General features: G+C 34.9%; 2 protein-coding genes across 2 annotated transcripts in view; one reads left to right on the top strand and one right to left on the bottom strand.

Moving 5' to 3' along the window:
- The window catches only part of LOC149781676 (cytochrome P450 4F6-like), a 68,652-nt gene extending 57,863 nt beyond the window's left edge, over window positions 1-10,789 (bottom strand). Inside the window, exon 1 of the mRNA XM_089935766.1 lies at window positions 10,770-10,789. The gene's annotated coding sequence lies outside the window, so the exon portion shown is untranslated. The remainder of the gene's footprint in view (window positions 1-10,769) is intronic.
- LOC149781677 (uncharacterized) lies at window positions 5,973-10,351 on the top strand. Its single transcript, XM_089934774.1, has 2 exons — window positions 5,973-6,034; window positions 9,077-10,351. Exon 2 carries the CDS (start codon window positions 9,095-9,097, stop codon window positions 9,683-9,685), a length of 591 nt encoding a protein of 196 aa, XP_089790900.1. The 5' UTR covers window positions 5,973-6,034; window positions 9,077-9,094; the 3' UTR covers window positions 9,686-10,351.
- Window positions 10,790-17,540: the final 6,751 nt, after the last annotated feature.

Below are 17,540 nucleotides of genomic sequence, written 5' to 3'. Positions count from 1 at the left end.
TGAGGAAAGAATGAATATGAATTGCAAAGAAAGCACATCACAGACTGAAACTATAGAAAAAATATGAATGGAAACGAACGAGACAAGAATTACTAAATTAATACGAATGGCAAAAATGAGACAAGAATGAGTGGAAACGATATAGACAAGAATGAATATAAATGGAAATGAACGAAACAAGAACAAATGAATAGAAAAGAAGGTATGCTACATTCATGTTGTGCCTCTCCACCCCCACCCCCAAAAAAGAAAAAGAAACAAAGAAAACACAGCCTTTGCCTAACTAATTAATCCATGTTGACTGAAGCATATGCTTCAATTTATAAATTAAAGATATGGTAAATTTAATCCCTTCTCTCTCTCTCTCTCTCTCTCTCTGGCTCTCTCTCTCTCTCTGTTTTGACTACATTGTGTAGGACATACAGATGAAAAGTCAAGAAATTTTTATAAATTTTATGGCAATATGTTTCTTTGGGGTTAATATGGATCGAAATAAGCTTTAGCCCCTAAAATTGGTTTTGACTTTATGTAAATTTATATAAATTCTGTAATTAGAATACACGTGTTTTCAGAGTAAGGTTCTAATATTACGAACCATATACGGGCTAAAAGTTACATACGCACTCACACTCAGACAAACATAGGATGTGATAATTACATGCCGACAATTTGAAGTGAAAGCAAGTTCAGAGGCTATGCAGCGAGACCCAGGTTGAATCTCAAAATCTAGGGAACTTCATCCACTTAGTTCACATTAGCTAAACGTCGAATTTCTCTGTCAACTTCCTTATCAGGAGACAATGGGTGGGTGGGATGAGATAAGGGATGGAAAGCGGTCTTTGTTTTAAAGAGTACCCTATGCTCTTTAAGCAAAATTATTCCATACTGTTGTCCCTTGCCTTTTAAGGCAAGCTGCAAAAATTATACAATAATAAATACAATAAACATAAATAGATATCAGCAGTTCAGTGCTACTAAAGGCTTTCTTTTATACGGACTATAATTTTTATTTGGGAATATAATTCCTAGTTCCTAATCGAGACTAAAATTGATAATTACTAATAAATTGTAATCCCATACATTGGTTATTATCTGAGAGTCTGCAAATCTGACTCGGCATAATATTACTACTCGGTGGTCTTAAACAGAAAAGCAAAACCAACAACTTTTGTAAAATTCAACAATTAATTCATTTCTCTGGGTTATAAAATTCAAGTTTAAGAGGAACTTACAGTATTGCGAATTAAAATTCAAATAATCCTTAAAGTTTTATCATAAGTCCAAAAGTACAGTGTTCCGAATGAATTGCAATCTTGAACGTGCTGATGTACCAATAGTCTTGATGTATGTGAAGTGTCAAATTTTAAATTGCAGAAAATTTTGAAGTTGAATGCATAGAGCATTAAAATTGTATCGCATTTAAGCCAGAAAAGTATTTGTGAAGTGTCACTTTGACTTTTCTACGTTCATCTCCCCCATGTCAGTGTAAACTTCAAAGGGGCAGCATTCAAACTCAGTGAAATTGACCAGGGTATCTTAACACGGTCCTTAGAAAGCAAACATTTGAGCTACCAACCCTAACCGTTTGGTAGGAACCTATGTCCACTTATCATTTTTTTAAAGGGAAATTGTCACGCACGGTCGTTCACAGATTCTGGGCTGTCTAAACCTGATGAAAGGAATTATTTCTTTGGGAAAAATTAGGGACCGCTGCCTACGATTGGGAAGAATAAATTAGGGCGTACATTTAAGAGCAGTCAGAATTTAAAGTGACGAATTTATTCGAAAGTCTTTAGTATGAAAATTTCCTAGAAGAGGAAACTTAGTCTCGACTCCGTGGAAAACATAAAGAGAATAGTGCTTTCCTCGTGAAACAAGAAAGGGACCAGGTGGTCGTCTTGTAAAAAGAAAGACAGGTTTAGTGCTAGGACGCACAAGTTCTGAAAGAGAACAGCAATAAGGAACACCTTTCTGAGAGAAAGACGAGACAGTCTGAAGACAGAAGTCCGGGGAAAGAAAGAAGGACGAGGTCAGAATAAAATTACCAGGAAGTCCATGAAGGGGCAAAGCATAGAGCTTAGGAAGGATGAGCTAGGAGACGCTGATATACCGTCCAGATAGAAAGGTGATGCAAATCGGTCTTGGACATTGCGCTCTTTTCACCTCTCATTATGATGATGATGATGAAATAAATCCAAATTGGACACACCTGTTAAATTCTATTGATATAATCTTGAATTGGAATTGCCGTTATTAATTTGTTCTGATTAAATGTGTTATTTTCTGTCAAAAGGGAGCTCGTATTGCTTTATTTCTTTCCAGTATTCTTGCTCAATTCTCTGTTGAAATTATATTCTTCTTTCACTCCCGCCGGGCTATAATATCGAGGGAGGTCATCCTCTAGATAACGGTAGCCAAATCCAATGAACCACCCCTCTTACTAAGAGGGCGAAGTTACAAAATATCACAATGATATGACGCAGAATGCCTTTGAATGAATTAGCAATAATCATCAAAATAATATCTGAAAACAACTGAAAGCGGTTCCACAAAGACTGATATTAAAACAAGAATAAATAATTTTGATTATCAGACCCTATTATAAAAGAGCTAAGACATATTTAGATGCCAGGATGCTAGTCATTACCCCACTAAATTCGTAAACAAATTATCTTTCTAGAAAAGACTTGGGTCAAAAAGCCATATAATCGTATTTACAAATATTATTGATTGATTGTTGTAGGGTTTAACGCCATTTTTCAGCACATAGTTATATATGGCGGCCAGTATTAATGGTGGAGGAAGAACCCGGGAAAATCCGGGAAAGAACCACCGACCCACGAGAAGCTACTGGCAAGCTTTCTCATATACCCACATTGGCCGAATCCGAGACTCAAACCCACGCAGACAGAGGTGAGATGGCAGTGATCAGTAACGGAGAGCGCTTTAGACCACTCGGCCACTTACAAATATTATTTTATAGTACAACCCACAATCATGGACAAAAGTTAGATATCTAAATAGGTTGTTTACAAATGACCACTACCGTAAACAACAATGTACAGGAGTATTATTTATTTCTTACCAAACGCTAGATAGCAAAAATAACTAAAACAAAAACATTTTGCAAAATTTGCCAAAAAGAAAAACCCCACCTGAAGAAAGGTAAATATGCACCATAAGGCAAACAGTTACATGCAAAATGTTGCAAAAGATGTCAAAGAAATGCGCTGTAAAACAAGCATAAAGAGGCAACAACCCAAAAAATCCTTTACATACAAGGTCATTTTTTTCCTTCTATATACAGCGCGTATTTTGAAAAGGTTCAAATGCTGCCAATGGTTGCTGCTCAAATTCTGTATCCCAACTGTATGGTGACGACGAGTCAATTGAAATCGTAGTGTCAAGCTTATCTCTAATGTTTTGTACTTTGTCACGGAAGAAATTTGCAAACATGTCCGGAATGTCGACTGGAGAGAAGGTAGTTGGAAGTGGTGTAGATTTGGTCCTTGACATTAGCTTGTTAGTAATCTCGAAGAGCTCTTTGCAGCTGGAACTTTCCATGATCTTAGTAGTGTAGTGGGCTGATTTCGCTGCATGGACTATATTATTGGCATTCTTCTCAGCGGCTTCATAGATTTGCTTATAAATAGTGAGCCTGGTGGAAAGCCAAAGCCTCTCAGCTTTACGGCGGTCTCCTTTAGCAGTGCGAAGCTGGTCGCTAACATTGCTATACCACAGAGAACACTTTTGAATTGATACTCTGCACTTGGTAGCTGGGCATATTTGTCAAGCAATGAACGCAGGCAGTTATCGAGTTCTGCTGTAGGAGGTAAGCAGGTTGTTAGGTTTGCTTGGATGTCTTGCATTAGTTTGGTTCTATTTATCATACAGATGTTTCTTTTAGTAGCAGATAAAGGTAGAGGGTTAGGGAATGATACGTCAAGATGGCATATAATGCAGAGGTGATCTGATGCAAGTTTAAGGGAGAGCAGGGAGGACCGTAGAATGTTATCTTAAGTTCTATGAAGAATCCAGTCCAAAATATGATCATGTTTATGGATGGGTTGGTTAACTGACTGTTTGAGGTTGTAAACATTAATGGAAACTATGAGTTTTTATGTGCTTGGGTTTCCGGGACAATCAAAGTAAAAGTTGAAATCAAGAATAATCAGGTTGTCACCTATCGAATTTCCATACTCCATGAGATTCGGAAACTGCTCCAAAAAGAGAAACTCAGTCAGCTTGTTTGTTTTTTTTTTTTTTTTTTTTTTCTACTAAGAGGAGGGCGGTATAGGCAGAAAAAAAACGGATTGACCTTTGCTCCATTGTGAGTGTGGTTTGGACTAGTTCAAACGATGTGTGGTCGAAATTGAATGTTGTGGTATGGTTAAGACGCTTCATCAAGGATTTCTTTGTGATGACAGCAATTCCACCTCCGCGAGAGTGACGGGGGAACGACTTAATGGAGTAACCAGTGGGTGTTAGATCCGCGCACTTGGGCTCATCGCCTGATGTTTTTAGTCACGTTTATGTCAGGAAAAAGACGTCGATATTCTGGTCGTTGATAAAGTTAACTATTTCTGTACGCTTTTCCGGTGGTCCTACTGATTGGTTATTGAATAATGCAATACGCAGTGGTATCTGTTGGATAGTTGACACAAAGGTTGACGATTTAATAGGGATTTGAATTAGGTTATCTAACTTAACGGTCGAATTTTTAAATTATTGTTGAACCGGAAAGGGCATAAGGGAGATAACTGGAATTCTTCTTCCTGTTCTACGCCGGCCAGCTTTGAAACAACGTTTCTTTTTTCGCTTCTGTTTACATTTAAGTAATGATGAATGTAGTCCCAGTTTGTTTAGTCTAGAGCACAATGTAGTGTGGGGAGCCAAGGAGTGGTCATTTAAAGCAATTGATGAGGGTCCATCGTAGCATAAACGGGTTGATTGGCGAGTATCACGTGATGGCGGTTTGTTCAAAACGAAGGAAGTTGTAGCAGTGGAGCAAGACAGCTGAGAAAAAGTGTAATTGTTCTCGTTTCCAAAACAAGGAGATGAAGAAACTCAATACGTTAGTAAAATTCAACAAAAAAGTTATTTCCCTATAATTCAGAATGAAAATTTAAAAGAAATTAAACTATTGTGAACTAAATTTCAAATAGTCGTCACACGTCCAAAAGTATACAGTGCTCCAATTAAATTCCAGCGGTGTTCCGAATGAATTCCAATCCTGATTGTGCTGATGGGCCAAGAGCCTGGAATTGCGTTGATATGCTAACCTTCTTGACGAATTCACAATAACCCAAATTAGTGTTTTAGTCTGAAAGTTTAATGAGTATTTTTTGTAATTCCAATGAATAATTTAAATAAACAAATCCATCCTAATTAAAAATGAACGAAATTAACATACTGATTCCACTTCGGGTGCTATGATAAGAATGAGTGATTCTAATGTAACAACATCAATTTAAAACCCTACAACATAATAAGAGGACCAGTGTGAGAGTCAAACTTTAGTTTGCAGAACATTTAATGCCATAAAAAGATCAGGTCTATAAAAATGAATTGGCAAACATCAGATACATCAGGACTTCTCGAAGAGAAAATCAATGTCCTGAACGAAAATCCAAATAAACATGTTTACCTACAAGCAATAATTATCTTAAAATATAATCTACCATCGTAGACAAAAACGTCTCCTCAGTTATCGACAAAGATCAATCGCACAATATAAATTTGATATACATAGTAATTGCTAAGTGTGGCTCATTTCTTTTCTTCTATCTAAAAAAATGTACCACATGTGAAGCCTATTAGCACTGTTAGCACAAAATTATATTCTATATCTGTATGTGCGTGTGTGTGTATATATACGGCCATTGTGGCTTGCCTCCACCATACACATCCTCTCAGGCCTCGACAAGTGACCAAATTGACACCAGATAAGTTATCTATATTACCCTAGTTTAGTCCTGGTACTGTACAACAGAAGACACTGTCTGACGACGGTCGTATTTAGCAGCCTGTCAAGGTGAGTACTAGTAACTTGATTATTTAGTGTAATGCATAGCTTATAAGCAGTGTCGATGAAATGATGACAACGCTTTTTTATAATGTCCAGACGTCCAGTTAGACCCTATAAAACATTATTCAATCTTGCTTTGATTTCTTTAGGCAGAATCATTCTTACTGCTGTGCTCAGTATTGATTTGGATGAAATTATTTATTGAAGTTATTATTTTCTGGAAATACAAAGTGCTGTTAAAAATATTCTTGGACAGAAATATTTAGTGATATCAGTGAAGGACATCTTGGTTTATATAATTCCGATTAATTGGAAGACCGTTAGTACTTCATCATCCTTCAGGTTATTGGTACATTAGTATATTCAAGACTACAGACACATCAACGGCTTCAGCGCTGGATCTTAATTCGAGCACCATTCGACTTAATTAGAACTTTATTCATTAAGAAGGGGCCCCGAGTGGCCGAGTGGTCTAAAGCGCTCACCGTTACGGATCACTGCCATCTCACCTCTGTCTGCGTGGGTTTGAGTCTCGGATTCGGCCAATGTGGGTATGTGAGAAAGCTTGCCAGTAGCTTCTCGTGGGTCGGTGGTTCTTTCCGGGATTTTCCCGGGTTCTTCCTCCACCATTAATACTGGCCGCCATGTATAGCCTATCTTGTGCTGAAAGATGGCGTTAAACCCTACTACAACAACAACATTCATTAAGACTGGTGATAGAACTTTATAGACTATTTGGTATTTACTTCGTAATGCTGGAAGTTCTTTTTCAAATGCTTACTTTGTATTCTAATGACATAAATGTTTTGTTGAATATTGCAAAACTTGCTGGGTTTCTCTCTTTTCTGTCACTTTGTTTAAGAGTATAGAAAGTTTGAGAAAGAGAGAGAGAGAGAGAGAGAGAGATGTGAATAATGGCTTACATAATTGCTAATTTTTAAATGCCTGTTTTGTATTATTCTATAAGAATATACGTTTGGAACAGAAAATGCCACTCACCGCAATTTTGCCTAATGACAGAGAAATCATTTCTTTTACAAACAATCATACATTCCTATAATCTATCAGGCAGACAGTAGAAAGTATTGTTTTGTTGTGTATAGGTGTTGGAGTGTTCTTTGTTTTAGTTTGTTTTTGTGATAATTTTTGTTGTTGTTTCCCTTGCTGTAAGTATAAGTATTAGCCATCATTCCTTAACACTGTATTTAGTGGATTTTACAAGCGTGGGTTCTTGATTTCTGTTTTTGTTTCCTTTGTTGTAAGTTAGAGTGCTTGTTGGTATAAATGTGCGTTAGCCTTCATTCCTTAACATACTGTACTCATTGGATGTTGCAGATATTGCAAGAGTGGTTGTTTGTTTCCAAGAATGTTAATTGTTCTACCATAGCATATTTCCATTCGGCCTTATTGGTTTTGTTTGCATGTGCAGGTGTTTGTTTGCATCATTGGTTTTGTTTGCATCCGTAGGTGTTTGTATCATTAGCGTTGCTTGCATGTATAAGTTTTTATATCGTTTGGCTTTCTTTTCATGTGTGGGTGCTCATTAGTTTTGTTTGCCTTTGTGGGTGTTGTATGATTAGTTTTGTTTGTATGTGTGGGTGTTTGTTTGTATAATTAATTTTGTTTGCGTGTGTGGGTGTTTGCTTGTAAGAATCATCATACCACCTTATCCACTAAATATTTGCGCTTGACCAAAAACTCACTCTCGAACACAAGCTCGTATTTGTATGAACGGTGCTTTACAGGCCGACCTTATCTGACTTAATTGTACTCAGATTTATCTGTTAAGGGAAAAAACCTTTTTACTGCATCTGAGTTCAGATGATTTACCTGGTTTGAAGTGCTCCATTGTAACCAATCCAGCTTTCCATATTTTATATCTCATGTTTCTTGTACAAAATGCTGTCAAATTCGCTAGGTAAAAATGAATATTCTCATACCAATTTTATATTCAAATATTTGCACGAATAGTAATCCGATTTAAATATTCGGCTGTTCGCTTCAGTTCTAATTACTGGCAGCGACGGAGAGAGGTCGCCTCTACAATGTTAAGAATACTCGCCGATAAAATTATTGAGCATTGCACTTAAAACAAATAATATATTTCATATAGCAAATGGTTCAAGGTATACAATCCCAGACATAAAAAAGTTATGGGTTGAAGAGAACGATCTTATAGCGCTCTGCTTAGTTCAATATCTATCTAGATGTACAGGTCATTAAATAAAAGAAAGTATAGAAAATAGTTCCCAGGCACCAGCTCACCGTCCATGGATAACTCGACATGGTGTTGAAAATAATATTGCAAAGATATACATCTAATATTGTTGTTCGCAGGCTACATTCTTTGTATCAAACAACCTCGTATTTTCAGACTATACTGCAGCGTCCAAAACAGCACCTGACTGTATTTAAATTTTCTATGCGGATTCTACTGAATCCAGTAAACCTGCAAAGAATTAAATTATGTATGTTATCGAAATCGTTGGTAAATAACAGTCACACGGGAGCATCATCGTCAACTATGCTACTGATGCGCATCCGTTGATTTATAGTTGATTAATGTGAGTGAAATTTGAGCTCCACGGTCTACATGTATTTCTGAGAACAATAAAGATGACAAGCAAAAATATGTATCGGATGCAAACTTGCTGGTAAAAAAGTATATCTTCTATGTAAGTTGAAAGTAACTTATTTGTTGGCACTATCTGTTGAGTTATACTGTTAAGTACTTGAAGTTATTTCAACTTCTAAATTAATTTGTCCTTGTTGCACCATGAACCCTTTCACCCCGCGCAAAGAAATAAAGAAAAAAAAAGTGCGACATTGCAGACTCATTCACCTTCATCTTGCATACTCTTTAAAATGTGTTCTTCTTTGCTTGTATATAATGTTATCAGGCATTGTATAAAGATTTTCCAAAAAGACACTGACATAACTTGGCAGTAGGATTAAACGTAATGTGGTAATGTAATATGAAAGTAAAATTCGTCACATGAAAGATAAGGTTCCTGCTGTAATTCAGTATAATAACATCACTCTTTGCAGCTCCAAGTTAAGTGAAAAATGACCTGTGTGATCAAAGAAAAGAAACCACTGATCCATCTTCCGTACCTCCCGAAGCATGGGACCCTAAAAGATGGCACTGCTGTGGTCCTGGACCGATACTGTAATGAGTACGAGGCGGACTTCCATGATATTATTAAGTTTATTGTCAATGAAGGTAACAGATATCCACGTGAAGATATGACTGATGTAGAAGATTTTCGCTCTTATTATCTCTCCAACGATGTCTTCATCTGTACTAATCAGGCAACTAGAGAACTTCTGGGCGCTTTCTATGTCAAGCCAAAATTTACAGGACGTTGTTCGCACATATGTTCTGGTGGATTTGCTGTGAAAGAATCCGCAAGGAATAACGGCGTTGGTTCATTTCTAGCGCAGAATTATCTCTACATAGCCAGAGATCTGGGTTATAAGGCTTCATACTTTAACCTCGTGTTTGTATCCAATGAAGAATCTGTGAGACTCTGGAGAAAGCTTGGATTTAAGGAAATAGGAAGAATTCCAAAGGCGGGAAACTTGAAAGGGTTAGGCTACACGGATGCACTCCAGTTCTATTACGATTTAGAGACCCTACCAGAGACACCATCATAGAAGGCAAATCTTGCTATTAACAAATTATAACACAAAGGATCAAACGATCAGTCATTTTTCTGACATGAATATCTTATTATCTTATTCTGGAGATACACAACTCGTATTTTTTCCATATTACCCACATCACAACATTTATTATTTTCAGTGTGCTATGTTCGAGGCATTCGAGTGTACTTAAGATTAATTTATTTAACTCGCATCGGCCGTTGTATTGAATTGATGATCTTTTGGTGTAGTGTTAGTGTAATCTTGCATATGATTTCATTTCAAATGAAATTTGAAACACGTTCTGAAGAATGTGTTCATTTCAAATGAAATGTATCGCACATGCTTAAGAACGCGTTCATTTAAAAAGAAAATTTATAACACTTGCTCAAGACTATGTTCATTTCAAATGAAATTTATAACACATCCTTAAGAATGTGTTCATTTCAAATGAAATTTATAACACTTGAGAAGGTTTTGAAATAATATTACACACATGTACATCCACTACTGTTGTTCGCAGGCTAAATTCTTTACCTCAATAAACTTCGTATTTTCGGACTATATAACACATGCTGAAGAATGTGTTTCTTTCAAATAAATTTATAATACATGCTTAAGGATGTGTTCATTTCAAATAAAATTTATAACACTAGCTGAAGAATGTGTTTATTTCAAATAAATTTATAATACATGCTGAAGAATGTGTTCATTTCAAATGCAATTTATAATACATGCTTAAGGATGTGTTCATTTCAAATGCAATTTATAACACATGCTGAAGAATGTGTTTATATCAAATAAATTTATAATACATGCTTAAGAATGTGATCAGTTCAAATGAAATGTATGACATATGGACACACATGTAGGGTCCTCTATGTATGAATAATATCCCTCTAATTATAAATTATAAATAATGGAGAACGAATTTCCAAAAACTACATACACATTGCATTATTTATACCTGTGTTACGAGTCTATGGTCTTGAAATAAGTAACAGAAGGGAGGCGTGAAGAGAAAAAGCTTTGTAAAATTTAACAAATAATTTATTTCCCTGGAGTACAAAGTGAAAAAGGAGAAAAAAGAACTAACAGTATTGCGAATTAAATCCAAAAGTAATCCAAGAAATACAGACACAAGTCCTAGTAATCTAAAGTCCTGAATGAAACTCAGTTCAAGTCCCGAAGAAATCCAAAATTGAAGGCGATGACGCGGTTGTTATAGCCTACGAAGTACTGATGTGTCAACAGACTTTTGTTGAATGACATAAATATTATTCCAGGTTTGAATTCAGTATAAATTCCAATGAATATCTTTGTCGAATAATTGTGTCAGAGTACGCCTGCATTTCCAGAGAAAATAATCATTTGAATTCAATAATTTGAAGAAAATAAATTTCAACCCAAACTGGTCAAAACATAATACAACATAAAGTGCTAGATGTTAAAACACGACTGGTAAAATCCCCACAGCCACAAGATAATATAGTTCTCTGTTTGACCTCAGGTCACATTATCATTTTCTAAAAACAACCATTATCTAATCGAAAATAACATTCTAGAATGATCTCATAAGCCTTGTTTATTTATAACACAATTCACTTAGGAATCTCCCAAACCCTGACTCTTATCATCATATTTACCACTTCTTGTTTACTTGAATAATAATTCGGTTAATAAGCTCATACACAAAGAAAATAATGAAGCTATTATCAGTTGTTTACATAAATTAAATTTAAAAATAAACAGTTTAAAAGTTCAATTAGGTAAGGCAGAATTTAACTCGATTTTGAACAACGTCAAGTCCAGTAAACAGCGTTACATTACAGTGACATGTAATGAAATAAAACAATTTAAAACTAACGGATAAACATTTAAATTAAAGATACATAACACTAGTGTTATTCCGATTAATATACTTCGGAAAAACGGTAAAGATATCACAAGTGACAAGGTTGGATAACTTATTCCCACATCATATAGGAGATCTTCACAATTACCACTCTTACCATATGTTGGAGAAAAAGAACAACAAAATTCGAATTATGCACAAAGATCTGTCTCCATGGTTACCCTGAAAGCCCTCCAGATCTAGTTGAAGCTAGTCACTAAAGTTGTTCACCCGGACACAAAATTTGCCTAACTTCAGTTGTGCAAGGTCCTGTCATCGACGGGTATTTGAAATAAGTGTTCCATTAAACCAGGGGTGAGGGTGGATTTGCAGGCGAAGGGGACTATGAAATATTTGGATATGGATGTGCAGCCTTGGATCCTAAAAAGGTACCCTCTCATGTACCACTCTAACAGTACATTTAAATTCATAACCTATTTATATACATGTCAGAGACCTAGATTTTCCTTATCATGATCAAGTGATCGTAATCGTTACGTAGATATTCGCATATGAAAGCAGATGTGCAAAGTCCCTTTTCTGGCCTCCTAGGGTTAAACTATAGAGAGATATTACATCTAATAAATTCAAGGTTCCTTATTAAGGATCCGTTCACATAATAAATATAAAAAAACAAAATAAAATCTGGTACATCAATTTATTGAAAAGACACCTGCTGATGTACCAGCAGTCTGAACAAGAAACCCAGATTGTGATCTCTACGAATACATAACTTGTCTTTATCAAGGCTTCACTACAGTCCAAAAATTAAATCTATACTAAAGTGATCATAGTAATGAAAGCTGTCCCATGTCTAAAAGACCTAAAATACATAAAGCAGTGAAAGATGGACGATGTTTAAAAGGCCTAAAATAATAAAAGCGTAAAACATAGAATTCATTTCTTGGCCAAAGTAATATAATAAGTGCAATAATTTATTATTTTGTTTTGTCGCTCTTCTTAAAATCTGCTTCAGAAGCTATTATCGTTAATTACCTTTCGAGGACTGATTTCACTGGGCAAAAGTCACAGGCTCTGTGTAACCTTGGACAACCAGTATGATCACTATTATAGCTTTATTGGATCCATCTGTAATTACGTTGATACCCAATAATATATGTGGTCCCTCATGCAATGTACGCAGTTCACTCATTCAATGCCTATTATCATTCACAAGCAGCATATGCAGCTAACAGGGTAACCAATCACTATATATATATATATATATATATATATATATATATATATATATATATATATATATATATATATATATATATATATATATATATATATATATATATATATATATATATATATATATATATATATATATATATATATATATATATATATATATATATATATTAAGGGGGTTTGTATTCATGGACTAAATAATGTTAGTAAGGCATAAACACAGTAGCTCACAGCGACCTTCTACAGTTGTAAATTTGAATCACCAGCAGCGATGCACCCAATGATCAAGATTTTTTTTTAAAAACACTAAATCAGTGAATTTTAAAAACGAACTCACAACAAAGTCACGCACTCATGAAATTTAGGTAACATGTACCTCTTTGAATGGCTTAGTAGGTATCTATATTAGCCAACTCTCCAAGTTTCATCATTCTATGTAGGATGGTAGCATAATGCATGAAAAAAAAAAAAATATGCCCATAAGCTACACACTACAAAGTAACCGCCAGATTAGTCTGTTTGTATGCCTTGTATATGGGATTTCCGAGGAGGTTGTCCCAGGAACTGATTTTAACATAAGGTCAAATTAGAAAAAGGGAGAAGCTTCATGTTCATCTAGTTTGCTGTGTGTATATGTGTTTGTGTGTAAGGTATGACTTTATAATTCAAGACAAAAGTTCTAAGGCAAAGTACACGTACCCTCGTTAGCCAACGACATGTACGGACTGACAAGCGTTCTATGCAACATGAATAGTATTATTTACGTGCGTTCAATATGAAACGTTGATATTTTTTTTATAGAGTTGATATAGTAGCTGGAAAATTCCTCCATAGAAACCCAGTTGATATAATTATATTTATTCATGTCCAGAAAATACCACCAAGCCTTTAGCACAAACCCAAATAGAAAATATATTCTTAAAGTCACTGTAAAATTATACGCAGCACAATATCTTAGATACTTGGATTTCCTTAATTTTCGTCAAAACCAAATAGCGTTTAAAGATTACAGAAATCAGCAAGCTGGGTACAATGCCATTTGTAAATTGAACGAAGCGCGGGACCAGATTCGCACTAGTATTTTAAGTAATACTTTTCTTACGATGACTGTCTCACAACCAAAAATAAATAAATAAATAAATAAATAAATAAATAAATAAATTAATAATAGTAATAATAATAATAATAATAATAGAGGATCCTAAATTCAGATTCTAACTCTCTCTCTCTATGTATGTACTATAGTTTAGCCCCAACTAGCGCAGATGATATCTTGCATCTGCAATAAAATTGAAATCATACATCATTTAATTAGGTGCTGAATAATTATCAAACGAAATGGAACGAAAGAAAACATGATATCAACATTGTAGAAACTGTGTACCGATTTTCACAGGAAATAATCGAAAGTACGAATTATATATATTTGATAGGTGAACACTGCACGTATATAGTTGTCAGCCGCTCGGATGAAATTCATACAAAGGTTTGCCTTAATGGACTTAAAAACACCCTCTTTGAATGTGAAAAGCAAAGGTTGTGTTTTTTTTACAATAATTTTTCAATACCTTATAATCTGTATTAAATCAACCAAGTGATGATATTGATAGACAATCGTATTCCCATATGGACACTGGTATATACTATTACGATTCTATGGTCTCAAAATAAGCAATAGAAAAGAGAGAAGCAACAAGCTTTATAAAATTCAACAAATATTTATTTCCTAGAATACAAAGTAACATCTAAAATAAAATAACGGTATTCAGAACTGAATCCCAAATAGTCCAAAAATTTCTAACAAAAGTCCTAACGAACAAAGTTCTGTGGTATTCCAAATAATTTCCAACGCAGAATTATAATCCCCGGTTAATGACTCTTTCCAAGAATATGTTTGAGCACTTTGTATTTCCAGTGAGAATATATAGAATTAAATCATATCAGCCCAAACCAAACCATGATTCTGCCCTAAGATCTTATAGAATGAACGAATCATGTTTCCTATAAACAAAAATATGTATATAAAATATAAATTAGAAAATAAAATATAAGACACAAAAGAATAACCTGCCTGAGGACCAAAAGCTCATTTCTAGAAAAATCTTAGTTATAAAAATTATAATAAATAATATGGTAAACACAATGTCATTGACTGAGACCAAGATATACTTACCAATATTGATAATGATGATAATATTAAACCCACACTCCGATAAAATATTAGCTATGTATTAGTCGTTTAAAGAATTTTAAAAAATCAATGATTCTGGTCAGGTGGGAAATGAACTTGCTTTTGGTCAATGTCAGCTACAAAATACAATTTTACATAACCCATAATATATAAGAAAAATAGCTAACAAACAATGCAAATTAAATATAATAACAATACCTAAACTGGTTTGACAAACATCCAGTGTAAAAGGAAATAACTTGGAATTCAAGAATCAATTTCCTACCGACGTAAATATGTATGAAATCCCAGAATATGGAGAGAGCAGTATGGAGAGAAATAGACGAACTGCGAAAAAGCAGCTAAGACAAGTTGATATTCGTTTTCCAGCTGGTAACGTTGTACACTGCAGGTGATTAACTTGATCCGAGCAACTATAAAGACGATAAAAACCACTACGTTGTAATCATAGATTGATCGAAAATTAGTGCTAACGCAAATAAGGCCAGAATTATATTTGTGAAAAATGCTTTACTTTTCAATACAAATTGAAAAAATGATTAGAATCAGTCAAAAGTTTCGTATGGTGTGTATTGCTGCTTGGAAGGTATCGTCGTTTTTTCAAAGTGTAATAGTGCTACGTTATGCTTAAATATGTCAGGTACAATGATGAGATCTAAATATATTCCGTCTAGTCGGTTCATAAATCTTACATATTAATCATTTATACAAAATTTATGGTACAGTATTCACAAAGGGTTATATTAAACATTTTCACTTACCTGACAGTTGTCACATGTGAGGAAACAAACGAAATATATTCAAGATCATGTAAATTATCCCCAAATAGGGACGTATCGAGAGTCTGCTCACAACGTCATTTATTGCACACATAAATAGAAACAAAATCATCTCTTTGTTCATTCACATATTTGGGTATGTCAATCATCTATGTATATTGACTCTTGTAAAGTAAGGTGGTTTTGCTTTAAATATGCAGCTGTCATGGTTCCTCTGGTTCAAGCATCGCCGTCGTCCCCAACAAACAAACCGTATTAAATTCAAAAATATGGTAGAGAGAGGGAACGAAGGTGTCACTTCGTGACACGTTTTGACGCCATGTGTCGGATATTGGACCAAAATGTTTTACTGTCTCGACGAGCTTGTTGTTGATTAAATTCTTAACATTACAGTTCTAGAGATTTCTAAAGCTATTTTCACTGTTTTCCCACCATCCTTCATGAACATAAAACGATGTTATCTTTTCCGAGTTAAATATATTTCGCATCGCCATGTATTTTGGTTTTTCTTCTTTGCTTCTTCATACCAATACGGTGAAAAGTTCAGTAAAACGACTGTACTGGACAAAACTGGCGTGACAGATTGTTATGCCGTCATTGTGGTAGGTGTGGGATGGAGTGCTTCCAATATTTTGTTTCAATTATTTTAAAAGTCCCACCCAGGATCGATTTTGGATGGAAGTTAAATTACTGAATTAGATAAGTAAAGTTCGGAGCCCCCAATCAGCGATGCCGACGATTAAATTATTGAATATACAAAAAAGTGAAATTCATCGGATAATAATTTAATGACAATTCAATTATCAAATGAGTACAATTTCCCCAGTACTCTACTGCCGCTGGACCCTGTGATAGCTTATTGCATCATTTCATTTGTAGTGTGAAATAGCTTTCCACCTGTCCTTGTATTCTACTCATCTGTGTATTCTTCTCTCTTAATCCTCCAGTTCCTTCAACTCTTCCTCTCGACTTTCTCTAAATTCCTTCTCCTTCTCGACTTCACTATACTCATCCTCCTTCGCCACTTTCGCCTCCTCGACTCGTTTTCCTCTTTCTCCTTGACTCTCTCTCTCTCCCGACTAGACTTGTCGACGCTGACTGCTCTGCTAGTCTCACTTCCGTCTCCCCTCTTAGAGACTCGGGAAGTATCTAAGTATATGAACTTGTAGCTCTGTCCCCCAAAACCTTCCTGTGAAAACACAAGGACGATAAAATATTTTCTTTAGCCCTCTCATTTCACACTACACCGAGTATATCATCAGATAACATTTATTAAATTTCTTTGGTCACGCATTCATCCACATCGAAATACTCATACATTATTGTATGGTAAAACAACGTCGAAAGAAAAGCACGGTATCAATAACTTCTCATACATACATCAACAAATTGCGATAACATCAGTGCATATTCCTAATCCCATTATACTTAACAATAGCACAGCAATCAGGCGCATTTCTTTACACTACAACCCAAATATCCAAATATTGATGCTCTCATATATCCATAAATCCATATTAGCTAATCTTACACACTTCAAACATTTTCCCAAATTCACAATTCAAGCATGTGCAAAATCTAACATTTCACATGAATAAATGCAATAGTTTACTACGAAGTAACTTAATAGCGAATTAAAAAACTAATTCTGATCACAAGTTAACAATCTACATAATTCTCTACATAATACTCAAACTCGTTTCCCAAATACGCACGCAAATTAACCACTACTAACGAAATTCTACGTTCTAAGCAATCCTAGTAACGCATACGTACTACACATAATTACAATTACAATGCCTTAAT

The sequence above is a fragment of the Sinohyriopsis cumingii genome, chromosome 15 (assembly GCF_028554795.1).
Source record: "Sinohyriopsis cumingii isolate HCF-2022 chromosome 15, ASM2855479v2, whole genome shotgun sequence".
NCBI lineage: Eukaryota > Metazoa > Mollusca > Bivalvia > Unionida > Unionidae > Sinohyriopsis > Sinohyriopsis cumingii.
Note: the sequence above shows the minus strand (reverse complement) of the source record. Positions and strands in the feature narration are given on the sequence as shown.